At 41.4% G+C, this 27741-nt stretch overlaps 1 protein-coding gene across 9 annotated transcripts in view; it reads left to right on the forward strand.

Moving 5' to 3' along the window:
- Positions 1 to 27741, forward strand: part of FANK1 (fibronectin type III and ankyrin repeat domains 1) — a 131802-nt gene that overhangs the window by 67906 nt on the left and 36155 nt on the right. For 7 of the 9 annotated variants that reach the window (XM_055093462.2, XM_008969346.4, XM_055093464.2 and 4 more), the window contains exon 2: positions 26895 to 27072. The exons of the other annotated variants lie outside the window; for them this stretch is intronic. In XM_055093462.2, the coding sequence (XP_054949437.1) occupies positions 26895 to 27072 (178 nt within the window). The remainder of the gene's footprint in view (positions 1 to 26894; positions 27073 to 27741) is intronic. 9 annotated transcript variants of the gene reach the window in all.

The following is a 27741-nucleotide window of genomic DNA, read 5'->3' on the forward strand; positions in this document are numbered from 1 at the left end:
TATTTATAAACAACAGATTATTTTACATATTTTATAAACTAACATATTGAATATGAGCTGAAGTAAAGCATAGTGGTTCCAGGTAGACTCTAAATAACAGATACTATAATTTATCTAACAGATGATAAGAAAATGGATAGTATCTTGTGATGTAAACATATCTCAATTTATCTACTCTTCTGCTGCAAAGGTTAGTTCCAATGTTTTATCACTAAGGTTCTGATGCTACCATGATCATTCTTGGCTAGGTCTTCTTGTATACATGTGTTAATGTGTCTTTAGACCTTATATCTGGTAGCAGGAGGTGGATAATCTTTATGGGACTTCCACTTGAAATTACATACAGTTGGTACATTGACATATGCTCCTTTTAAAGGGCATTTTGGCAATATGCGTCAAAATTAAACCTATACACATCTGAAAACTCAACAATTCTACGAATTTGCCATAACATATCTAAAAATATTTTCAACACTATGTAAAGTTAAATGCACAATTTTTATTGAAGTGTTGTCTGTAAAAATTATTTTATACAGAGAGTACCCTTGTTTTTAAAAATTGAGTTGAAATCTCATGTACTAACATGCAAAAATATCTACCAGTAGCTTGTTAATTTAAAAAGGCAAGCTTGGGCTGGATTCAGTGGCTCATGTCTGTAATCCCGGCACTTTGGGAGGCCAGTGTGGGCGGAACAGCTCTCTTGAGGTCAGGAGTTTGAGACCAGCCTGGCCAACATGGTGAAATCCTGTTTCTACTAAAAATACAAAAATTAGCCCAGCGCCGTGTGCCTGTAATCGCAGCTACTCTGGAGGCTGAGGCATGAGAATTGCTTGAACCTGGGAGGCAGAGGTTGCAGTGAGCCATGAGCCATGATTGTGTCACTGTACTTCAGTCTGGGAGACAGAGTCTCGCTATGTGTCATATACACACACACGTAAGTTGCAAAACAGTACCTTGAATGTGGTGGCCTTTTGTAAAATTTTTATGTATCCATGCTAAATAAATCTTTGAAAGAATTTTTACCAAGCTATTGCTGGCGGTCATCTCTGGGTCGTTGGGGGTTGTGGGTATGAGAGAACTTTTGTTTTCTGCTTCAATATTTCTGTATTGCTTGATACATATATATATTTTATATATATTTATATTAAATATATGTTAAATATAATACATAATATATATATTTATATATATTTAAAAGTGTATGTATATATTTAAAAGCCTATATATATATATATATATAATTATTATTTTTTAAAGTATATATTTTTAAAAGTTTCCAGGCCAGGTGCAGTGACTCACACCTGTAATCCCAGCACTTTGAGAGGCCGAGGCAGGTGGATCACTTGAGGACAACAGTTTGAGACCAGCCTGGCTAACATGGTGAAACCCCGTCTCTACTAGAAATACAAAAATTAGCTCAGTGTGGTGGTGAGCGCCTGTAATCCCAGCTACTCTGGAGGCTGAGGCATGAGAATCGCTTGAACCTGGGAGGCAGAGGTTGCAGTGAGCCAAGATCATGCCACTGTACTCCAATCTGGGCAACACAGCGAGATGTGTCTCAAAAAAAAAAGTCCAACATCTGAATATATATTTTGGCTTCTGTTTTGAGACAACAGAGTGTGCATTCTTGAACCCATCTGACTGCATGGCATTTTTTACATTCCTTGTTCGTCAAGGTTACACCTAAATGCCTCACACATGCCAGTTTTTATTTGTAGGGTTATTTTGTAATTTGAATTTTGAGAGGGATGTGTATTTATATACTGTAGTAAGACAGGGTGAATCAGAACAAAAGTTGGTGGTTTAAAGATAATTTCAAGTGCAAGTCCCCTAAACAGTTTTAGGAAATTTAATGAAAGAGTTGAAGGAAGTGTTAAGTGTGAAGAAAGTGGGAGCTTGAGGAAGGAGGTTAGAAAGGGAAGAAGAAGGAAGCAATACCTGATCAGAAGATGGAAGAGATTTATTTGTATTCAAGCTGAGATTAAAAGTGTACATTTGTAGCTAGCGCAGAGAAAGGGAAGTAAATTTATTTTCAAACTCTTGTTTTTCTATAGGAGGAGAATTTTTGGAAGGACAACTATGATATAGTAGCTGCCTTTGCATTATATATGCAGAACAGGTTTAGTTACTGTTTGCAGTAAGGGTCTGTACATGAATCTTGGCCGTTAAGACATGCTTGGAGCCAAGAAACAGATGAATGTGGAAACAGTCCCATGGTAGAAACAGGGGATTTATTATGTAGGATGTTATTCTGATAGATGCAGAGAAGAATGACCATTATTTATAATTAATATCTGATTTATGATCCTGGTTATTTTCATACTGGCTGCAAAAATACAATTTATTTTTCTGTGTATACCCTGGTAACCTATTTAAAATGGTATGTTTGGGGAGATTTAGGGCATAAAATTTGTCTTTATAAGGTAAGTTCATCCAACCCTTCTATTTATTATTTTTATTGTTAACTACTGTAGAAAGTTGTTAGAGAAACAGGGACACAGTTGTTGATATGGTTGGGCTCTGTGTTCCCACCCAAATCTCATCTTGAATTGTAATCCCATAATCCCCATATGTCATGGCAAGGGCCCAGTGGGAGGTAATTGAATCGTGGGGACAGTTCCCCCATGCTGTTCTTGTGATAGTGAATTCTCATGTGATCTCATGGTTTTATAAGGGGCTTTTTCCCACTTCACTCGGCACTTCTCCTTCCTGCCACCATGTGAGGAAGGACTTGTTTGCTTCCCCTCTGCTGTGATTGTAAGTTTCCTGAGGCCTCCCCAGTCTTGTGGAACTGTGAGTCAATTCAACCTCCTTCCTTTATAAATTACCCAGTCTTGGGTTTGTCCTTATAGCAGCATGAGAATGGGCTAATACAGTTGTAGATTATAAAGAAACTCCATTTTGAAGAGCAACAATGTGTGACAGATACTATGAATTGATGTATAAAAAGAAAATTACATTTTCCTTAAAAATTACAACCCTTGAGAGGTTGTCTATCTTATCAGGTACATCAGTCATGAGGATTAGATTTCTCTCCAGAGGGCTAAATATTAGTTGGACTACTATATTAAGATGATTGGATTCATTTTCAGTTTGGATTTGCATGGGGCAAGTTTGCAGAGCATGTCACTGGTGACTTAAGTGGAAGAAGGAATCTTTTTTCTTGCTATTGTGTTCTTCATTGCCCTCTCTGGGCTGTTTCCTTAAGGTATGAGCTCGGATGTCTCTCAGCACCTCAGTTATTTTCCTTTAGAGCAATCATCACAATTGTGATAACTTTTTTTAGGGGGACAGGTAGTATCTTTGTTTAATGTCTGTTTCTCCTGCAAGACTGCAGACTCAGTGAGGGCAGAAAGTGTCTTGTGCTCCCTGTTCTTAATAGGTTTACCACATAGTAACATTCAAAAAAATATCGTGAACAAAGGAACAGAGAATGAATATAAAAAATGATATTGGCAGACCAGGGGATGGAGAAGGAAAACAGCAGTAGAGGGCAATTTGGGAACGATCCCTGATATAGTCATATTCATCCTTTAATACTGCATTATGTGCTAAAAAACAGTAGGGTTTCAAAGATTTTTGTGTCAGTATGTGTCATTCCATTTTAGTTGTGTGAATAAGAGAGGCTCATGAGAATATAATTGATTTCTGTAACTAGCTGGATTGAGAGCTTTTATCAGACTCAACAGACAGCAGCCTGACAAACCTGAGTCGAAAGACAGCGTTACATCCTATGGGTGACACACGTGAACTAGGAGATGGGTTGGGTTCATGTGATGATGGGAACTCACGTGACAAATGTTGGAAGCCTCTGTTTGCATACTTGAAGTTAGTTGCTATCTAATTTTTACACCTACTGGTAAATGTGGATAAGCAGTGTAAATGTGGATAAGCACCAAAGGCCATAGAATAAAATATGCTACATATTGTGTGTTAAGACACTGCTTATCTGTCATGGTTAAATTAATTGCAACATATTTTAAGGAGGGATAAAACAGAATCTTATGGATATTTGAATAATAACAGATCAGCTCAGATCAGATAATTATTGATAGTACTAGGGTGGAGAGTGAATGAACCTCAGCTCACTCTCCTTCAAGAGCTTTGTGTCTGTAATTGGCCTCTGTATCTGTGGGTTCTGCTCTGCACATTTAACCAAGGGTTAAAAATATTTGTGGGAAAAAACCCTAAAAAATAACAATACAACAACAAAACACAAAAATACAGTATAACAACTATTTCAACTACTTAAATAGCATTTACATTGTATTGTGTATTATAAAAGTAATCTAGAGATGATATAAGGTATATGGGAAGATGCGTATAGGTTATATGCAAATACTATGTCATTTTATATAAGGAACCTGAACATCCTCGAATTTTAGTCTCCTTGGGGGGTCCTGGAACCAATCCCGAGGGGCAACTATAGTTGATTGAAACTATATTGGAATACAGAAAATACTAAAGATGCATAGCTCTCAGGATTACTGAATTTGAAGCTGAACCATCTTTATATAACATTTTAAGGGGGGCAGTTCCAAGATGGCTGAATAGGAACAGCTCCAGTCTATAGCTCCCAGCGTGAGCAACACAGAAGACGGGTGGTATCTGCATTTCCAACTGAGAGTACCTAGTTCATCTCCCTGGGGCTTGTCTGACAGTGAGTGCAGCCCACTGAGCATGAGCCGAAGCAGGGCGAGGCATTGCTTCACCCAGGAAGCGCAAGAGGTCAGAGAATTCCCTTTCCTAGCCAAGGGAAGCTGTGACAGACGGCACCTGGAATATCAGGTCACTCCCACCCTAATACTGTGCTTTTCCAATGGTCCTAGCAAATGGCACACCAGGAGATTATATCCTGTGCATGGCTCAGAGGGTCCCAAGCCCACCGAGCCTCGCTCATTGCTAGCACAGCAGTCTGAGATCCAACTGCAAAGCGGCAGCAAGGCTGGGGGAGGGGTGTCTGCCATTGCTGAGGCTTGAGTAGGTAAACAAAACGGCCCGGAAGCTCGAACTGGGTGGAGCCCACCACAGCTCAGGGAGGCCTGCCTGCCTCTGTAGACTCCACCTCTGGGGGCAGGGCATAGCCGAACAAAAGGCAGCAGAAACCTCTGCAGACTTATTAAATGTCTGTGTCTGACATCTTTGAAGAGAGTAGTGGTTCTCCAAGCACAGAGTTTGAGATCTGAGAATGGACAGACTGCCTCCTCAAGCAGGTCCCTGACCCCTGAGTAGCCCAACTGGGAGGCATACCCCAGTAGGGGCAGACTGACACCTCACACAGCTGGGTATCCCTCTGAGAGGAAGCTTCCAGAGGAATGATCAGGCAGCAACATTTGCTGTTCAGCAATATTCGCTGTTCTGCAGCCTCTGCTGCTGATACCCAGGCAAACAGGGTCTGGAGTGGACCTCCAGCAAACTCCAACAGACCTGCAGCTGAGGGTCCTGACTGTTAGAAGGAAAACTAACAAACAGAAAGGACATCCACACCAAAACCCCATCGGTACCATCACCATCATCAAAGACCAAAGGTAGATAAAACCACAAAGATGGGGAAAAAACAGAGCAGAAAAGCTGAAAATTCTAAAAATGAGAGCGCCTCTCCCCCTCCAAAGGAACGCAGCTCCTTGCCAGCAACGGTACAAAGCTGGATGGAGAATGACTTTGATGAGTTGAGAGAAGAAGGCTTCAGATGATCAAACTTCTCTGAGCTAAAGGAGGATGTTCGAACCGATTGCAAAGAAGCTAAAAACCTTGAAAAAAGATTAGATGAATGACTAACTAGAATAACCAGCGTAGAAAAGTCCTTAAATGACTTGATGGAGCTGAAAACCACGGCACGAGAACTATGTGACAAATGCACAAGCTTCAGTAGATGATTCAGTCAACTGGAAGAAAGGGTGTCAGTGATTGAAAATCAAATGAATGAAATGAAGCAAGAATAGAAGTTTAGAGAAAAAAGAGTAAAAAGAAATGAACAAAGCCTCCAAGAAATATGGGACTATGTGAAAAGACCAAATCTACGTCTGATTGGTGTACCTGAAAGTGACGGGGAGAATGGAACCAAGTTGGAAAACACTCTGCAGGATATTATCCAGGAGAACTTCCCCAACCTAGCAAGGCAGGCCAACATTCAAATTCAGGAAATACAGAGAACGCCACAAAGATACTCCTCCAGAAGAGCAACTCCAAGACACATAATTGTCAGATTCACCAAAGTTAAAATGAAGGAAAAAATGTTAAGGGCAGCCAGAGAGAAAGGTCGGGTTACCCAGAAAGGGAAGCCCATCAGACTAACAGCTGATCTCTCAGCAGAAACTCTACAAGCCAGAAGAGAGTGGGGGCCAATATTCAACATTCTTAAAGAGAAGAGTTTTCAACCCAGAATTTCATATCCAGCCAAACTAAGCTTCATAAATGAAGGAGAAATAAAATCCTTTACAGACAAGCAAATGCTGAGAAATTTTGTCATCACCAGGCCTGCCCTGAAAGAGCTCCTGAAGGAAGCCCTAAACATGGAAAGGAACAACCAGTACCAGCCACTGCAAAAACATGTCAAATTGTAAAGACCATAAATGCTAGGAAGAAACTGCATCATCTAATGAGCAAAATAACCAGCTAACATCATAATGACAGGATCGAATTCACAAATAACAATATTAACCTTAAATGTAAATGGGCTAAATGCTCCAATTAAAAGACACAGACTGGCAAATTGGATAAAGAGTCAAGACCCATCAGTGTACTGTATTCAGGAGACCCATCTCGTGCAGATACACACGTAGGCTCAAAATAAAGGGATGGAGGAAGATCTACCAAGCAAATGGAAAACAAAAAAAGACAGGGGTTGCAATCCTAGTCTCTGATAAAACAGACTTTAAACCAACAAAGATCAAAAGAGACAAAGAAGGCCATTACATAATGGCAAAGGGATCAATTCAACAAGAAGAGCTAACTATCTTAAATATATATGCACCCAATACAGGAGCACCTAGATTCATAAAGCAAGTCCTTAGAGACCTACAAAGAGACTAAGATTCCCACACAATAATAATGGGAGACTTTAACACCCCACTGTCAACATTAGATCCATGAGACAGAAAGTTAAAAAGGATATCCAGGAATTGAACTCAATTCTGCACCAAGCAGACCTAATAGACCTCTACAGAACTCTCCACCCCAAATCAACAGAATATACATTCTTCTCAGCACCACATCACACTTACTCCAAAATTGACCACATAGTTGGAAGTAAAGCACTCCTCAGCAAATGTAAAAGAACAGAAATTATAACAAACTGTCTCTCAGACCACAGTGCAATCAAACTAGAACTCAGGATTAAGAAACTCACTCAAAACTGCTCAACTACATGGAAACTGAACAACCTGCTCCTGAATGACTACTGGGTACATAACAAAATGAAGGCAGAAATAAAGATGTTCTTTAAAACCAATGAGAACAAAGACACAACATACCAGAATCTCTGGGACACATTTAAAGCAGTGTGTGGAGGGAAATTTATAGCACTAAATGCCCACAAGAGAAAACAGAAAAGATGTAAAATCAACACCCTAACATCACAATGAAAAGAACTAGAGAAGCAAGAGCAAACACATTCAAAAGCTAGCAGAAGGCAACAAATAACTAAGATCAGAGCAGAACTGAAGGAGATAGAGACACAAAAAAACCTTCAAAAAATCAATGAATCCAGGAGCTGTTTTTTTCAAAAGATCAACAAAATTGACAGACTGCTAGCAAGACTAATGAAGAAGAAAGAAGAATGAAATAGACACAATAAAAAATGATCAAGGGGATATCACCACTGATCCCACAGAGATACAAACTACCATCAGAGAATACTATAAACACCTCTACGCAACTAAACTAGAAAATCTAGAAGAAACGGATAAATTCCTGGACACATACACCTTCCCAAGACTAAACCAGGAAGAAGTTGAATCCCTGAATAAACCAATAACGGGCTCTGAAATTGAGGCAATAATTAATAGCCTACCAGCCAAAAAAAGTCCAGAACCAGACGGATTCACAGCCAAATTCTACCAGGGATACAAGAGGAGCTGGTACCATTCCTTCTGAGACTATTCCAATCAATAGAACAAGAGGGAATCCTCCCTAACTCATTTTATGAGGCCAGCATCATCCTGATACCAAAGCCTGGCAGAGGCACAAAGAGAATTTTAGGCCAATATCCCTGATGAACATCGATGCAAAAATCCTCAATAAAATACTGGCAAACTAAACACAGCAGCACATTAAAAAGCTTATCCACCATGATCAAGTGGGCTTCATCCCTGGGATGCAAGGCTGGTTCAAGATATGCAAATCAATAAATGTAATCCAGCATATAAATAGAACCAAAGACAAAAACCACATGGTTATCTCAATAGATGCAGAAAAGGCCTTTGGCAAAATTCAACAGCCCCTTCATGCTAAAAATTCTCAATAAATTAGATATTGATGGGACGTATCTCAAAATAATAAGAGCTATTTATGACAAACCCATAGCCATTATTATACTGAATGGGCAAAAACTGGAAGCATTCCCTTTGAAAACAGGCACAAGACAGGGATGCCCTCTCTCACCACTCCAACATAGTGTTGGAAGTTCTGGCCAGGGCAATCAGGCAGGAGAAAGAAATAAAGGGTATTCAGTTAGGAAAAGAGGAAGTCAAATTGTCCCTCTTTGCAGATGACATGATTTTGTATTTAGAAAACCCCATGGTCTCAGCCCAAAATCTCCTTAAGCTGATAAGCAACTTCAGCAAAATCTCAGGATACAAAATCAATGTGCAAAAATCACAAGCATTCTTATACACCAATAACAGACAAACAGCCAAATCATGAGTGAACTCCCATTCACAATTGCTTCAAAGAGAATAAAATACCTAGGAATCCAACTTACAAGGGATGTGAAGGACCTCTTCAAGGAGAACTACAGGCCACTGCTCAACAAAATAAAAGAGGACACAAACAAATGAAAGAATATTCCCTGCTCATCGGTAGGAAGAATCAATATCGTGAAAATGGCCATACTGCCCAAGGTAATTGATTCAATACCATCCCCATCAAGCTACTAGTGACTTTCTTCACAGAATTGGAAAAAACTACTTTAAAGTTCATATGGAACCAAAAAAGAGCCTGCATTGCCAATCAATCCTAAGCCAAAAGAACAAAGCTGGAGGCTTCATGCTACCTGACTTCAAACTATACTACAAGGCTACAGTAACCAAAACAGCATGATACTGGTACCAACACAGAGATACAGACCAATGGAATAGAACAGAGCCCTCGGAAATAATACCACACATCTACCATCATCTGATCTTTGACAAACCTGACAAAAACAAGCAATGGGGAAAGGATTCCCTATTTAATAAATGTTGCTGGGAAAACTGGCTAGCTGTATGTAGAAAGCTGAAACTGGATGCCTTCCTTACATCTTATACAAAAATTAATTCAAGATGGATTAAAGATTTAAACGTTAGACCTAAAACCATACAAACCCTAGAAGAAAACCTAGGGAGTACCATTCAGGACATAGGCATGGGCAAGGACTTCATGTCTAAAACACCAAAAGCAATGGCAACAAAAGCCAAAATTGACAAATGGGATCTAATTAAACTAAAGAGCTGCACAGCAAAAGAAACTACCATCAGAGTGAACAGGCAATCTACAGAATGGGAGAAAATGTTTGCAATCTACTCATCTGACAAAGGGCTAATATCCAGAATCTAGAAAGAACTCAAACAAATTTACAAGAAAACAACAACCCCGTCAACAAGTGGGTGAAGGATATGAACAGACACTTCTCAAAAGAAGACCTTTATGCACCCAACAGACACATGAAAAAATGCTCATCATCACTGGCCATCAGAGAAATGCAAATCAAAACCACAATGAGATACCATCTCACCCCAGTTAGAATGGCAATCATTAAAAAGTCAGGAAACACCAGGTGCTGGAGAGGATGTGGAGAAATATGTACACTTTTACACAGTTGCTGGGACTGTAAACTAGTTCAACCATTGTGGGAGACAGTGTGGTGATTCCTTAAGGATGTAGAACTAGAAATACCATTTGACCCAGCCATCCCATTACTGGGCATATACCCAAAGGATTATAAATCATGCTGCTATACAGACACATGCACAGGTACGTTTATTGCGGCACTATTCACAATAGCAAGACTTGGAAGCAACCTAAATGTCCAACAACCATAGACTGGATTAAGAAAATGTGGCACATATACACCATGGAATACTATGCAGCCATAAAAAAGGATGAGTTCATGTCCTTTGTAGGGACATGGATGAAACTGGAAACCATCATTCTCAGCAAACTATCCCAAGGACAAAAAACCAAACACCACATGTTCTCACTCATAGGTGGGAATTGACCAGTGAGAACACTTGAACACAGGAAGGGGAACATCACACCCTGGGGCCTGTCATGGGGTGTGGGTAGGGGGGAGGGATAGCATTAGGAGAAATACCTAATGTAAATGACGAGTTAATGGGTGCAGCACACCAACATGGCACATGTATATATATGTAACAAACCTGCACGTTGTGCACATGTACCCTAGAACTTAAAGTATAATAATAAAAAAAAACATTTTAAGATAATTTTGCAGTGCAGCTTACGTGGATACCTATTTAGTTGGGAGAAGGGTAAGACAAAAATAAGGAGAGAAATATATCCATGTATGCAGTACTTTGTTCTTTTATTAAATAGTTCAGACATAAAATATGTAAAATAATACTCACATGCCACCACCTAGCTTAAGAAACAAATCACTGCTGACAAAATTATTTTTCTTTCATCCTGTTTTTCCTCTTCCTCTGTCTGTGATATAGTTTTAATCAAATATTATGTAGATTATATCATTCTCTCTCTCTTTTTTTTTTTTTTTTTTTTGAGTTGGAGTCATGCTCCATCACCCGGGCTGGAGTTCGGTGGCTGAATCTCTGCTCACTGCAACCTCCACCTCCTGGACTCAAGTGATTCTCCTGCCTCAGCCTCCTGAGTAGCTCAGACCACAGGTGTGCGCCACCATGCCCGGCTAATTTTTGTATTTTTAGTGCAGATGGGGTTTCACTATGTTGGCCAGTCTGGTCTTGAACTCCTGACCTCAAGTGATCCACCTATCTAGGCCTCCCAAAGTGCTGGAATCACAGGTGTGAACCACTGCACCTGACCTATATTGTATCATTCTCTACATAACGTTTTACAACTTTCTTTTGTGATTCGACCTTACCCTCGATTTATTCACATGGATATATTTAGCCCCAATTAATTTTAACTTTAGTCTTAACTGCTATATGGTATGCTAATGTTTGATTATTCATAATTTGTCCAGTCTTCTCATGCTGGCCATTTCAGTAGTTTTCCATTTCTGTTAAATGTAAAGTTGCCATGAACATTCTTACACATGTAAGGGACCATACCTAGGAGTGGAATTGCAGGATGATAGAGAATGCACAACCTCAACTTAGCCTTGCCAACTTGTTTTCCAAAGAGATTTCCCAATTTATACTCTACTGGCAGTTCGAGAGTGTTCCACTCTTCCTCTTCACTGCTATTGGCAGATTTTAGATTTAATGAACTTGATGACCAGCACTTTTGGAGGCCGAGGCTGGCGGAGCACCTGAGGTTTGGAGTTCGAGACCAGCCTGACTAACATGCAGAAACCCCGTCTCTACTAAAAATACAAAATTAGCCATGTGTGGTGGTGCATGCCTACAATCCCAGCTACTTGGGAGGCTGAGGCAGGAGAATCACTTGAACCTGGGAGGCAGAGGTTGTGGCGAGCAGAGCCAAGATTGCACTCCAGCCTGGACAACAAAGAGCAAAACTCCGTCTCTAAATAAATAAATAAACAAATAAACAAACTTGATGAATGCAAAATGTCATCATTGTAATTGCATCATTTTGATTTTCAGTGAGGTTGAGTAGGTTTCACTGGCAATCCTCCTGAATTGCTTGGTCATATTCTTCAGTAGCACATTTTTCTTAAGAGTGAATATAAGCTGATCCATTTGAACACTTTGCTATTGTGAAAGTATCCTACTGTTTCTCACTGTGAATATATTTTAGACTTCAGTGACATACTGTGTCTAAAGAATATATATATAACAATTTGGCTTTTCTTATCTGATTGTGAAAGACTTTGTCATTTTACACACTCAGTGTGCATTTCCATAGAAGATCTCAGGAGCTCCATACCAGGCATGCCTGTGGGGGAAAGAGCACAGATTTTGGAGTTAGAGATGTGGATCGAAATCCTTGCTCTCCACTTACCAGTTCTGTAGCTTTGAACAGGCTGCTGTACTTCTTTGAGCCTTGGTCTCCTCCTCTCTGTCCTCATCTATAAATTGAGAACACCCCATCATCGTGAGGTTGAATCCATGTTGATCAAGTGTCCTGTATGATTTTTTGCTTAGAGCAAGCCTGCAGTAAATTGAAGTTGTTGTAATTAAGTAAAGGAAATATCTTGGGAAGTACATTTCCTTCTTTGCCTACTACCTGTTACCTGTATAGAACTCCAAGCAGGGTTTCCTTGTAGTTAAAAGTGTGAAATAGGTGAGCATTGTGACTTTCAAAGGCATTATCACTACCTTATGTTCATGAAGTCCTTTATACATTTCAAATCACTTCAGTATTTTGTCACATTTTTTTGTTTGCAGTAAATCTGAGAGGGAGGCAGGACAGGTATCCTTACTTATTCCCCACTTTTCCTGATGAGGAATATCCATGGTAGAGACACAAAAGGAAGCAATGTTTCCCCATTACTACTCTAGGGAGTTTTGTCTTTTATTGTTTTTGCTATTTGGTTTTTGATGTTTGAACTGATTTTTACCCTTGAAGAACTTACTAGCAAAGTAGAGGAAAGCAACTTTTGGGCAGTTTGCACTTACGTTACTTACTTTTAAAGGATAAGGAATGTTTGGGGATAAAAAATATAAGAAAATTTAAGTATATTGAAATGTTTTCATTAGATGATGTATTCTTTGCCTGCAGGCTCTGCCAGACTTGCCTCTTTATCCTGAGACCTCACTTAAGGCACCTCATTCCCAGATTAGAATGTATGTAAACTATATGCATTTTGAACATGCCTTCCTGTAGGCTCCCTCCGCACCTGCCTCCCCCATGCACCTGGTTTGTATTTGTTTGGTGTCCAATGTTCCCTGCTCCTCTCTTTGCCCTTCCCTCTTGGTCATCTTGGTTACACCTGTGCCCTCAGGACACAGGAGAGGTGTCCCACAAGTGTGCTGAATGAATGGGTGTAAGTAAACTTTTTCCTTGGAAATAAATGTCAAGCAGGATATCTGCTTGACACCAAAATGGTCAATAAATTGAGCCAGAGTGTAATTGAAGTGTCTCATGCTTTGAAGCATCCACATTGACTTATTCTTGGTTTATTTTTATCAGACTTGTTGCTATCATATATGTATAAGCTCAGCAAGGAAGAATCTAGGCTAGTAGTTTGTCTTAGCTGAATCTTTTTTCCATTAAGAATAAGTAAAAGTGCTCAGTTACATTTTGTTTTTTCCCCCTTTATTCAGTACTATACCAGCTTAAAATAATACCAAAAAATCAGCCATAATGCTACTATTTTGTCTTTTGTTTTTCTAAATTCTTTCAGTTCTTCTGTCTGCGTGCATCTGTACATTTTATGCCATTATAATCATAGCATCTGTGTAAGTTCGTATCCTTTCCTTAGTATATCATCTTCCACACTTTTAATGACTAAATATTCTTGTATATAAATAATGTACCAAAGTGTATCTAACAAATTCCATGTTCTTGGACATTTAGATTAGTTTTCATTGCTGTCAGTGGTATTAAAGTGTTCCTCTCTGGTTTTTATTTTTTGTTGTGATTTATGCATGTGTGTATGTAGTTAAACATAGGGCAGTAGTAGATAGCACATGGAAAGTTAAGGGCACGCCGCTGGAGTTGGGCTCCTTGGGTTCGAATCTTGGCTCTGCTGCTTATTGTATGGACTCCCCGGCAAATTATGGGACCTCTGTGTATCTCCAGTCTTACAGGTAAAAGGTAGGAGGAAAGTTATAGCACTTTATAAGGTTGTTGTGAAGATTAAATAGTATATGTAAAGAGTTTAGAACACTCATACAAAGTCTTCTGAAAACTTAGCTATTAAATAACCCAGGTTTGGGCAGGGATGTTGGATGGACTCCTAGGTAAAATAGAGTTGGCCCTAATTGTGCTGATAATTGAAGCTGGGTAACAGATACAAGAGGATTTGCTATACTATTCGTTCTACTTTTTATGTTGAAATTTTTATTTATTTATTTATTTTTTTGAGACAGGGTCTCATTCTGTAGCCCAGGCTGGGATGCAGTGGTACAATCATGGCTCACTGCAGCCTCAACCTCCTGGGCTCAACTGATCCTCCCACTTCAGCTTCCCAAGTAGCTGGGACTACAGGCATGTGCCAGCATGCCCAGACAGAAACTTTTTTCATAATAAAAATAAAAGCACATACAATGCAAAAACATTTTAGCTTTTATATTTATTTTTTGATTTCTGAATTTATTTCTTGAATGTGTTTCTAGAAGTGAGACCACAAAGTAGGAGATCTTATAACCATTTTTGAATACAGCCAAATTGTTTTTTTTAAAGAATTGTGTAATATACAGTGCAATGCTCAATCTAAAACGGTTTTATCACAGTCTTAAACAACACTGAATATTATTACCATTACATGTTTTTCATATAATTTTATACGTAAAATGGTACAGTTATTTTCTTCTTTTTTTTTTTTCTTTCTGAGACAGGGTCTTGCTCTTTCACTCAGGCTGGAGTGCAGTGGCATGATGATGGGGTCTCTCTAGGTTGCCTAGGCTGGTCTCTTCCTGGCCTCATGTGATCCTCTCACCTTGGCCTCCAAAAGTGTTGGGATTACAGATGTTGGTTGGTCACTGCACCTGACCTAGAACGTATTTTTGATTAATGGTTGCTGTAAATATCTGATCAAGCCATGATAAACTGCTTTGAGGTGACAGCCACCACTGTTCTCATATAGCATCCCCCTCAGTGTGCAGTCATCTTCATTGTGGACCATATGCCACCGGAGGCTAGACTGCAGATGCCCCTTGCCAGTGAAATTTGACTTCGGTAAATTTTCAGATGAGTTTTGGAAGAGCAGGGAAACTACAATTCTGCTTTAAGATGTTCTATTTTTATATAGTGAATATATTTATATATATTTTTTTCTTTATCATTTCCCACTTTTCATGATACAAATCACAATTGCAAATTCCAATACAGTGTATGATCACCACTTCTCTCTGTAGCTTTTGAGATATGGTCAACTATTTATCATAAGGATGCTGAATAATCTGATTTTTTTTTTGTTTTACTAATTTGTTTTTTGAGTCTCCTCTTGGTGCATTTCTTTTACAATCCTTTTTAAAAATGTAGGATGCTAAGCCTAATATTGTGTAGTGGTTTACATAAATTTTATAGTTTTCTACGTTCAAACCTATAATTTGTGAGTGATACCTTTTTACTATGATTTCTGATGTACTTGAGCCATGTTTTATGCCATCTTCTGAGTAACCATAGGGACTGAGTGGCGACAGTGTATGAAGCCCTTTATTATTCTATATTCCCATTTATTACTTGACAAATGGCACCAGAGGCATAAAATTGTTTTATTTGTCAGATTTGCATAAGAACTTTCTTACAAAAAGCTTTTATGGTACGTAACACATCCATAAATTCTCATAATCGTCCTTTTGAGGTACTTCTTGTAGTTTTACTGTTGTTCTTCCTTTTTCATTATTTGAGAAACTTTTAAAATAAGAAATATTTGTCATGATGAAAAGATCCTACCAATTATTTGAAAGAACCATTGAAAATTGAACATAAGGTCTCCTTTTTCTTTTTGCTTTTTTTAGAAAACAAACTCTTTAGAAAATTTTTTAGAAAACAAAATCTTTAGAAATCTTTAGAAAAGTTAAAATTAAAGCCTGACTTTGTGATGAAATTAGTTGGTTAAATTTGGATGCTGGTTATCAGACTTAAAAAAAAAAAAGTACCTTTTGAAAGATCTGAGACTTACTTATGACCAAGAAAAAATAGTTCTAAAACTTTTGTATAAAAAGTAGCATGTAAGTTGTGTCTATGAATGTGTATCTGTGGGTGTGGTGTTGTATCTGTTTTATAAAACTTGAATAGAGCATCTATAAAAACAGTTCTCAAGAGTGTTTGTACTGATAACAGATAAATACAGATAGGGATATAAACATCATGGTTAAATAAATAGGAAAAAAGATCAGCTTTTGAATTTTTCTTTTTTTTTAAATTTTTTTAGTATTTATTGATCATTCTTGGGTGTTTCTCCGAGAGGGGGATTTGGCAGGGTCATAGGACAATAGTGGAGAGAAGGTCAGCAGATAAACATGTGAACAAAGGTCTCTGGTTTTCCTAGGCAGAGGACCCTGTGGCCTTCCCCAGTGTTTGTGTCCTTGGGTACTTGAGATTAGGGAGTGGTGATGACTCTTAACGAGCATGCTGCCTTCAAGCATCTGTTTAACAAAGCACATCTTGCACTGACCTTAATCCATTTAACCCTGAGTTGACACAGCACATGTTTCAGAGAGCACGGGGTTGGGGGTAAGGTTATAGATTAACAGCATCCCAAGGCAGAAGAATTTTTCTTAGTACAGAACGAAATGGAGTCTCCTATGTTTACTTCTTTCTACACAGACACAGTAACAATCTGATCTCTCTTTCTTTTCCCCACATTTCCCCCTTTTCTATTCGACAAAACCACCATCGTCATCATGGCCCGTTCTCAATGAGCTGTTGGGTACACCTCCCAGACGGGGTGGCCACCGGGCAGAGGGGCTCCTCACTTCCCAGACGTGGTGGCTGGGCAGAGGGGCCCCCCACCCCCCAGAGGGGGCGGCCAGGCAGAGGCGCCCCTGCCTTCCAGACGGAGTGGCTGCTGGGCGGGGGCGCCCCCTGCCTCCCAGACGGGGCGGCGGCCGGGTGGAGGGGCTCCTCGCCTCCCAGATGGGGTGGCCGGGCAGAGGCGCTCCCCACATCCCAGACGATGGTCGGCCGGTCAGAGACGCTCCTCACTTCCTAGACGGGGTGGCGCCCGGGCAGAGGCTGCAATCTCCGCACTTTGGGAGGCCAAGGCAGGCGGCTGGGAGGTGGAGGTTCACACCACTGCACTCCAGCCTGGGCAACATTGAGCACTGAGTGAGCGAGACTCCATCTGCAATCCCGGCGCCTCGGGAGGCCGAGGCGGGCAGATCACTTGAGGTCAGGAGCTGGAGACCAGCTGGGCCAACACGGCGAAACCCCTTCTCCACCAAAAAATACAAAAACCAGTCAGGCGTGGCGGCGCGCGCCTGCAATCCCAGGCACTCGGCAGGCTGAGGCAGGAGAATCAGGCAGGGAGGTTGCAGTGAGCCGAGATCGCGGCAGTACAGTCCAGCCTCGGCAACAGAGGGAGACCGTGGAAAGTGAGAGATGGAGACGAGGGAGAGGGGAAGACCGTGGAAAGCAGGAGACGGGAGAGGGAGAGGGAGAGCTTGAGCTTGAATTTTTCAAAATGTTGATTTTTGTCACCTTAGGAAAGATGTGTTACTTGTTATACATCCAGCACGGTTAAGTCCTAGTGTCAAGTGAGCCAGGACTATAGTCATAGATATACTTACCTCTCCTTGCAACTTTAGCTGTATTATAAAACTTGGGGGTGATAACATTTACAAATAGACTTGTTCATGTATTAGTAGTAAATTCAGAGTACTTTTCCACTGTGATATGTGCTTTCTGCCCTAAGTATATACAATCTTTTCAGATTTATCTATGAGCTATCTTGCTAATTGTTTCATCCACATTCTATATAGCCTTTCCCTCCTGTTGATGCAACTCTTCCTCTTCCAGATTTCATGCTGAACCTAATGCAGCATTTGACTGGCTTCCTACCCATTCCCATAGTGTCTGCAAGTAAACATCAGCCAAACTCTCTGCCTTCTTGGTCTCCACTACTGGTTGCTATGGGCTTTCTATACCATCTTTCCTTTCCTGGACTGGGATCCTGAAGGTCAGCAGCCTCCCTGACCTCGGTGCTATAATAAGTTGCCTTCTCTTCTGCTTGCACACAACATCTCTCTACTTTATTCAAACAATTACCTGGTTTGCATTGTCTCACTTTTTCTGACCAAGTTTTCTTGATCATTTAAAAATTTCCTTGGGGTTCAAGCCAGTTCACAAGCTAGACCTGATTTAAAATGAATAATTTAAAGAAATCTGGAGAACGAACTAATAGTAGATTTTTCACCCCGGTCTACATTTTTCTGAGACGGAGTCTCGCTCTGTCGCCCAGGCTGGAGCGCGGTGGCATGATCTTGGCTCACTGCAAACTCCGCCTCCTGGGTTCACGCCATTCTCCTGCCTCAGCCTCCCGAGTAGCTGAGACTACAGGTGCCCGCTACCACGGCCGGCTAATTTTTTTGTATTTTTAGTAGAGACGGGGTTTCACCATGTTAGCCAGGATGGTCTTGATCTCGTGACTTCGTGATTCGTCCACCTTGGCCTCTGAAAGTAAAGTGCTGGGATTACAGGTGTGAGCCACTGCGCCCGGCCACCCCGGTCTACATTTTATATCTCTACTCTTAAGAGGCAGTATGGTACAAGGTTAAAATAAGGGACTTCTGAGCCAGATTATCTTCATTTTAATCCTGGTTCTACCAGTTATTTCTGTGTGACCTTGGGCAAGTTATGTAACTTCTCTGTGCCTCAGATTGTTTATAAGGGAGATAATAAAAATCCTTACAGCATATAGAGTTGGTGAAGTTAAATGTGGTGAAAGTTAAATGAATAAAGCATCCACACTAGTACATGACCCAAATTAAGTGTCATATAAGTGTTGCCGCATTGCAGTTCTCCTCAGTAACAGCCTGTGACCTGCCGTTTCTGTCGGCTCTTACCAAGGCTCAGTGCCGCCCCGGGCCTCTGCTCCATTGTCATAGTAATGTTTGCACTCTGCTAGTCACCTGTAAATATACATATTTAGGATCCTAAAACCAATATCCTAAAATATGTATATTAGCAGATGATGACAAAAACACCAGAATTTTTATCAAAGAGAAAATAGTATATGGGTTAATATTGTAAGGATTAGGATACACCTGTCAAATTACTCTAGGTTGGCTTAGAAACAAAGCAAAACAAATTGGGTCCCATCCACTATTTTTTGGCATTCTGAAAATAACTAGCTCTTACCTGATGAGGTCATTCATTCATGACCTGACCATCCAGGTCCTATCTGGCAATAATAGCTTTTTGCAAAAAGCAACTCTTGCCTAAGTGGAGATTTACATCTTGATGAGTTTTGTTTGAAAGTAAAGAAGATGCAGGAACATTATCAACGGGGCGTACACTAACCATTGGCATTTCTGTGTGAGCAACGTGTTGCGTAGTTGTGTGATTTGGCAGCAGCTGGTCCATTGCTGACACGTGTGTGTGTTCACTGAGGCTTCACTCACACCTAAGGCTTCCTTGGAGAGACCATGCTGCCATTACATTTGGATCACTACCTGCCCCCAACACACACACACACACACACACACACATATGAACCAACTTTCCAAGCACCACACCCACCTTTTCCGGGCTCTGTACCAGATCTGGAGGGGTGATGGCTAGCAGTGAGGGTTTTGGCTCCATCATGAGTAGCAGCTGGAAGTGGGCCTGTGGCCAGCTCTGGTGGCAGTGGGCCACCTGTGGCTGGTGCCAAGCTCACTGATGGAGATCTCTCATTATATACCTACATCAATGATCAGTAAAGAACAAGCCATAAGAAACTTTTGGGTCTCTGGGAATGTTATCTTTTTACTCCTCATATAACTTCATGGTGAACTGTTTTGAAATTTGACATTAATTTAGAATTTCTTGCCTGTTCTGATCTCTAGTAGGATTCTAGGCTGGATGTCTTTGGAATTGAAATACTTGTTGGCTTCTGGTTATTTTGGGGGGTAATCCATAACAGTCTACCATTCCTGGTGTTTGGTTTTAGTGGGCTGTGAAAAAAATCATTTGTTCAACACTGATGTCATGATACAAGGACGTGAAGATGTGAGTCATTGTGACATCACCAGCCAGAATTGCTGGGATTCAGTGAGATGACTCACAGTAAGAGGTCAGTGTCTGGTTCAGTAGTTCCTTCTTCCACATGTATCCCTCAATATCTAGAACCCTGAAATTGGTTTCTCTAAGAAAACCAAGAGGCCCGTAAGGGTAATGTATACTGTTGATTTTTATGGTTATTTTTCAAAAACTAATATTTTAAACATATCAAAATTATTTCAAATGGTAATGTACTCAATGTGCCATTTGGTTTAAGATGTTAACATTTTGCCATATATGTCATAAAGTCTTTTCATGAAGAAATCAAACCTTACAAATATACTGGTAAGACCCCCCTCCTGCCCATCATGCCCCCATCCCTTCCGTTATGTTATTGAGGTGGTGTACGTTCTTCCCTTCAGCTTTTTAACTTTTACTACATAATCTGTGCATTCATAAATAACATGTAGTGTTTTTTGCGTGTTATGTAGTGTGTCCTTTTGCAACCCATGTTTTCCACCCGTCCAGTTTGAATTGATCTATGTTGATGCAGGTGTATACAAAACTCATACAGCTAATTTCTTTTAGTTGTTGTATAGGATTTTACTGTAGGAAATATGCCATCATTTGTTTAGATACTTTGTAACTTAATTATCACAAAACACTTTGTGGTATTTTTAACTCAGTTTCAGAGAACATATTCAAACCTAGGTTTATCCAATTCCATCATGCTTTCTATAAACATTTGGAAAATAAAGTTGGGAAAGTGAGCTTGCAGCCTGCCTCCTAGCATATCTCTGGGGTCTTCGTGTAAGGGAAATTGTTGGCTGTGTGCCCCACTGGCCTGGGGTGGCAAGACCAGGGCAGCCCTGTCTTCCTCAGTGGGTCTGCACTGCAGGAAGACCCCTGGGTCTTCAGAGGGTGGCCGGTCAGCTACTTGGGACATTGGCTCAAGGGAAATACAAGATCCTTTTTTTTTTAAATGAGCAATGCAGTAAATCTGTGATATATTTGAGGCTCAAGAAGGATTGAGTTACAGGGAGAAGTTTCAAAGGAAGTGTAAGACATGGACCCAGCCCGTAAGAAACTTAAAGTGTAGCAGGGGAGACAAAACTAACATAGAACAATTGCATGCTAAACAGCTTGGCATACACTCTACTGTACCCCTTGTTACCTTTGGCAAAAATGAGATATTCTGTGTTTTTCTTTGCACCTTGATTTCTCATCCAACAATACTTAGTGGAGGTCCTTTCAAAGCACCTATTATAGAACAAATTCATTTTTCAAAGCGTGTATAATGTTCCACTTTATGGACATAGAATAACTTATTTGTCCAGTCTCTTATAAATGGGTCATCTTTTGTTTTGCTGTAAACTGCTGAAAACTATAGTAATGTCCTATGTGTCTTTGTGTGTATCTATTTTTATTTTTTTAATTTTTATTTTAGGTTTGGGGGTACGTGTGAAGGTTTGTCACACAGATAAATATGAGTCACAGGAGTTTGTTGTACATAGTATTACATCACCCAGGTAATACGCTCAATACCCAGTCGTTAGCTTTTCTGCTCCTCTCACCCTCCCCCTTCAGGTAGACCCCGGTGTCTGTTGTTTCCTTCTTTGTGTTCATAAGTTCTTCTCATTTAGCTTCCTCTTATAAAAGAGAACATGCGGTATTTGATTTTGTGTTCCTGCATTAGATTGCTAAAGATGATAGCCTCCAGTTCCATCCATGTTCCCGCACAAGACCTGATCTCTTTCTTTTTTATGGCTGCATAATATTTCATAGTGTATATGTACCACATTTTCTTTATCCAGTCTGTCATTGATGGACATTTAGGTTGATTCCATGTCTTTGCTATTATGAAGAGTCCTGCGGTGAACATTCACATGCATGTGTGTTTATGGTAGAATGGTTTATATTCCTCTGGGTATATACCCACTAGTGGGATTCCTGGGTCAAATAGTAGTTCTGGTTTTAGCTCTTTGTGGAATTGCCATACTGCTTTCCACAATCGTTGAACAAATTTATCCCACCAACAGTGTATAAAGGTTCCCTTTGTGACCTTGCCAGCGTCTATTATTTTTTTGGCTTTTTAGTAATGGCCATTCTGACTGGTGTGAGATGGCCTCTCTTTGTGGTTTTGATATGCTTGTTGGCCACATGTATGTCTTCTTTTGAGAAGTGTCTGTTTATGTCTTTTGCTCAATTTTTAATGGGGTTGTTTATTTTTCTCTCGTAAATGTGTTTAAGTTCTTTATGGATGCTGGATATTAGACCTTTGTCAGATACATAGTTTGCAAATATTTTCTCCCATTCTGTGCCTTTTAAGTGGGGGCATTTAGCCTGTTTACATTCAAGGTTAGTATTGATATGTGTGGATTTGATCCTGACATTGTGCTGTTTGATTGTATCATTGACCCTGTCAGCTGGTGCTGTCACTGATCCTGTCATTAGCTGGTTATTATGTTGGCTTGTTTGTGTGGTTGCTTTACAGTGACACTAGTCTGTGTGTTTAAGTGTATTTTTGTATCAGCTGGTAGCAGTCTTTCCTTTCTATATTTACTGTTCCTTCCAAGATCTCTTATAAGGCAGGTCTGGTAATGAAGTTCCTCAACATTTGCTTACCTGAAAAGGATCTTGTTTCTCCTTCACTTAGGAAGCTTAGTTTGGCAGGATATGAAATTATTGGTTGAAGATTTTTTTTTTTTTTTTTTTAAAGAATGTTGAATATAGGCCTCTAATCTCTTCTGGCTTGTAGGGTTTCACTGTTAGCCTAAGGGGATCCCTTTGTAAGTGACCTGCCCTTTCTCTCTAGCTGCCTTTAACATTCTTTCATTTCAACGTTGGAAAACCTGACAATTATGTGTCTTGAAGATGATCTTCTTGTGTAGAATCTTGCAGGAGTTCCCTGTATTTCCTGAGTTTGACTGTAGGTCCCTCTAGTAAGGTTAGGGAAGTTTTCAGGGATGATATCTAGGAATATATTTTCCAAGTTGTTTGCTTTCTCTCTCCCTTTCAGGGATGCCAGTGATTTGTAGATTTGGCCTCTTTACATAATCCATTCTTCTCTGAGGTTTTATTCATTTTTATTTATTTTTTCATTTTTGTCTGACTGTCCTATTTCAGAGAACCAGTCTTCAAGTTCTGAGATTCTTTCCTCGGTTAGGTTTATTCAGCTGTTAATACTTGTGATTGCATTGTAAATTTTTTTTTTTTTCCCCCCGAGACGGAATCTCGCTCTGTCACCCAGGCTGGAGTGCAGTGGAACAATCTCCGCTCACTGCAGTCTCTGCCTCCCAGGTTCAAGTGATTCTCCTACCTCAGCCTCCTGAGTAGCTGGGACTACAGGTGCCTGCCACTATGCCTGGCTAATTTTTGTATTTTTAGTAGAGACGGGGTTTCACCATGTTGGCCAGGCTGTCCTGAAATTCCTGACCTCAGGCAGTCCATCTGCCTCACCTCCCAAAGTGCTGGGATTACTGGAGTGAGCTACTGTGCCCGGTCATAAAATTATCGTATTGCATTATTTAGCTCTGTCAGACCCATTAGGTTTTTTTTTATGCTGGCTATTCTATCCTTCAGCTTCTATATCATTTTATTGTGATTGTTCTTTTCCTTAGATTTGGTTTCAACATCCTCCTGAATCTCAGTGATCTTTGTTCCTATCCATATTCTGTATTCCAGCCAGTTCTGCCTTGTTACAAACTCTTATTGGAGAACTGGTGTGGCCATTTGGAGGGCGTATGACACTCTGGCCATCTGAGTGTTATCAGAGTTCTTGCTGGTTCTTTCTCATCTGAGTGTGAGTGTTCCTTTAATGTAGATTGAGTACGGTCAACAGACTTCTTTTCTGGATGTTTTCACTGGGCTGATGCTTTATGTAGGGTCTTTATTTGAAGCTTACTTGTTGTCTCTGGTTTCAGAGGCGGGTATGTTAATGAGGTATTTTTGGTATTGAAGCTTTGGGGTGTGATCCAGTAGGTGGCGCTTAGGTGAATTGGTCAGTTGCTAGACTCTTGTTTGGTTGCGTGGCTCCCCTGTTTCCTCACAGTTTCCGTCATGCTCCCTTTCAGTGCTCTGAAACTGTGCGTTCCTCTCCCACTTGAGTGCTGGCTCTCCTTGGCACTCCTGGGATGCCCACTGCAGCTCTGGGGTGATCTCAGTGTTTATGTTCCTTTCTCAGCTTAGAGGCAGCAGAGGAAGAGATCTTAGCAGGGGTTGTGGCCGGGGGTTATTTGCTTGCTCCACCTCAGGGAGATGTGGGTCAGCAATCACTTGGTGCAGTCAGCCCAAGATGTAGGGTTTGTGCTGTGTGCCCAAGCCAGGGGTTCCCTGTCTGGTGATGAGCCATGCTGGGGAGAGGGGGTGTGGGACCTGTAGGAGACAGACTGGCTGCCTCTCCTTGGGTCGACTGTAGCTTATTGGAGGTGTAGATAAGGTACTCTTAGAGTCTTTGCTCCTTTGTTAGTTTGAAGGTGGCAAGGGCAGTTCCACTGCTGAGATAGTGGCAGAGAGGCTTTCAGTTGCCCCTGGAGGCTCTGGTCAGGGAGTTGCTGAGTTGGTACTGGCTCCATAGCTCTGGCGGGGGTGGCTGGAGGCCCAGGCCTGGAGGACCTGTCCAGTGAGGAGATATGGGAACAGGCACCCATGTAACAGTCTGCCCACTTTTCCATAGGGCTGCTGTGGTATGCTTGGGGCCTGCTCCAGTCCCTAGTCACCTCAGATTTTCCAGAACCTGGAGGTGTCACCAGTGAAGGCTGAGAAACAGCAAATATGGCAGCCTGTCCCTCCCTCTGGGAGCTTCGTCCCAGGGAGGTATGGACCTGGTGTCGGCCCAAAGGCACCTGTAGGAAGTGACTGGAGACCCTGGTTGGGAGGTCCCGGCCAGTGAGGAGGAACGGGATTGGGACCCACTTAAAAAAGCAGTCTGGCCACATTTTGGGAGAGCAGTTGTGCTGTGCTAGGGGTCCGCTTCAGCCCCTGATCGCCTCGGATACTATGAGGCTCAAAGGCTGGAACAGCTAAGGCACCTGAACAGTAAAGATGGTGGCCTACCTCTCCCTCTGGGAGTGCCATTCCAGGGGAAATTCAATGTCCATCTGTCAGATGGACAGCTCGGGCAGGGGTGGCTAGAGGCCCCAGTTGGAAGGTCCTGCCCAGTGAGGGAACGGGATAGGTACCTGCTTAAAGCAGCTGTCCGGCCACGTTTCGGTAGAGCAGCTATGCTGTACTGGGGGATCCCTTCTGCCCTGTGTTGGCTTGGACTCTCCAAAGCCTGAAAGCTAGAATGGCTAAGGTGCCCAAACAGCAAAGCTGGTGGCCTGCCCCTCCCCCTGGGAGCTCCTTCTTACGGTGGTGCAATGCCGCTACTGGTAGCTGGCTGGAATTCCAAGCCAGTGGGTCTTATCTCGTGAGGTGCAGTGGAAGTGGGGGGCTGTTGCTGCTTAGCCGCCTGGATTCATCCTCTTTCCTAAGTGTATGTACAGGAGTCTAACCTCTCACTTTGCCAGAGCTACGGCTACTTTTGCTGGAAAGCCTGAGTAGCTAAGGCTCCAGAGTCTCCACGCGTGCCTGAGCGGCTGCTCTGCCAAGACTCCACGCTGCTCTGTCAGAATGAAGACTGAAGGCGCTGGTAGAGAGGGGTTTACGTGGAGAGCTCCTGACCTGAGGTTTGCAAAGATCTGTGGGAGAAGCATGGTTTCTGGGTCGCTCATTCGGTCATTGCTTCTCTGGGCAGGGGAGGATGCCCTGGCTCCGTGCTGACCCCCGGGGGGCCGTTGTCCTGTCTTGCTTTTCTTTGTTCTCTGTGGGTCAGGTTGTTTCCTTGATTAGTCCCAGTGCGAGTACCTGGCTGTTTCAGTTGAAGGTGTTGTATTCACTCGCTCCTTCTGTTCCTCTCCGTGAGAGTCAGGTACACCAGCTGCTTCTAGTCAGCCATCTTGGCCACTCACTCTTGTGTGTATTTATGCTCTGATTTCTGCAGAAGTTTCCAGGGGTGGGATGGTGAGACAGGGATATGTGTATTTTTAGTTTTAATAGATGCTTCCATATTGCCCTCTAAAAAGGCGATAATTCATATTTCCCTACAACCGGCACATGAGAATATCCTCTCCCTATCTTGTGAACTCCAATAGTTATGAAATTTCTTTTTCAGTTTCTGACTGGATATGAAGTTATACCCCATTGTTACCAATTTCTGTGAGCACTAGGGGATGATATGAGCATCTTTCCAGATATTACCTTGGCAATTTGTTTTTGCTCTTTTGTGTGCTGCTCATCTTTTGTTAGGTTTGTTACTAACCTTGGGCCTTTATTCCTGGTTAGTTTCTGAGGGCTGTTTATACAGCATAGATGTCAACCCTTTGTCATCTATGTTCCACATACTTGGATCAGATAGAGCATTTGTTTCTTGGCTTTGTTAGTCACTGAAGGATTACAGAAGCAAACTGAGTTCCAGCAGGTCAAGTACAACCTTATTAGTTTGATATGTTAAGCAGCCCTTTGGAAGGGTCAGTGGGGGTGGTATGATATTGATGGGCATGGTACAATATATGCTTGTTGAAGACTGTGGTAGCTCACACATCAGCTGAATTTTGTATCTCTTTAGCTTTTCAGGGGTTCTTTAAGCAACAGGGAAGTATGCTCATATGTGTGCCTTATGCTCAGAAAAATAGCTCGATCACCAAGCAGCTGTAATCCACTCGACTGGTCTCTCTTCCTTGTGGAAACTGGGTCCTGAAGTTCAGTGTCATTCTTTTTTTTAGAAATCATGCCACCCTCAAAGCCTCATCCACCTGTCGTGGGCAAAGTGACTCATCACAGCATTGAATTATACTGGGATCTGGAAAAGAAAGCCAAACGCCAAGGACCTCAAGAGCAGTGGTTCAGGTTCTCGATTGAAGAAGAAGACCCCAAAATGCACACTTATGGTATCATTTATACGTAGGTGCAGTGTTGAATTGCTTGCCACTTTGCCTTACTTCCTGATTAGCTGGAATGATTTCTGTTGTCTCTAAAAAGCCACTGCTTGTTTCAAATTAAAGAATGAGTCAGCATCATTTGTATTCATGCTCTTTTATGAATTACAATTTTTGGAAAATAGGCATTAGCAGTAACTTTGAAATTAAACCTCTGTACCTTTGAGAGCTTCTTTGACTTCTGAAATATTTTAATGATATGTATTTAAAATCCAGAATGTAGAGACAGACTCAAACAATAGCTTGATGCAATTAGGTGAGCTTCCCCATCAGGCTGTTGTGTTCACTGACGTGGAATGGCCCCGCATGGTCTACCCTGGCTAGCTTCTCTGATCTCATGTCATACCATTGTCCCCTTGTCAACTCTCTTATACCACGCTGGCTGCCTCTCAGCCTGGACAGGCCAAGCTGCTTCCCATCGCAGGATCTTGCTCGTTGCTGTTGTCTTGAATACATTTCCTTCTGTTTTTATACAGCTGGTTCCTTCACACCATGCCAATCTCAGATGAAACATCCCCCCGCCCCCAGAAGGCCATCTGAAGTAGCCATCCTTTCATGCAGGCCTCCTGTAGCTCAGAACCTTGTTTTGTATGCCACATAGCATTTAGCTCTGTTGGGCTTATTTTACTTGTTT

The sequence above is a fragment of the Pan paniscus genome, chromosome 8, assembly GCF_029289425.2.
Source record: "Pan paniscus chromosome 8, NHGRI_mPanPan1-v2.0_pri, whole genome shotgun sequence".
Taxonomy (NCBI): Eukaryota; Metazoa; Chordata; class Mammalia; order Primates; family Hominidae; genus Pan; species Pan paniscus.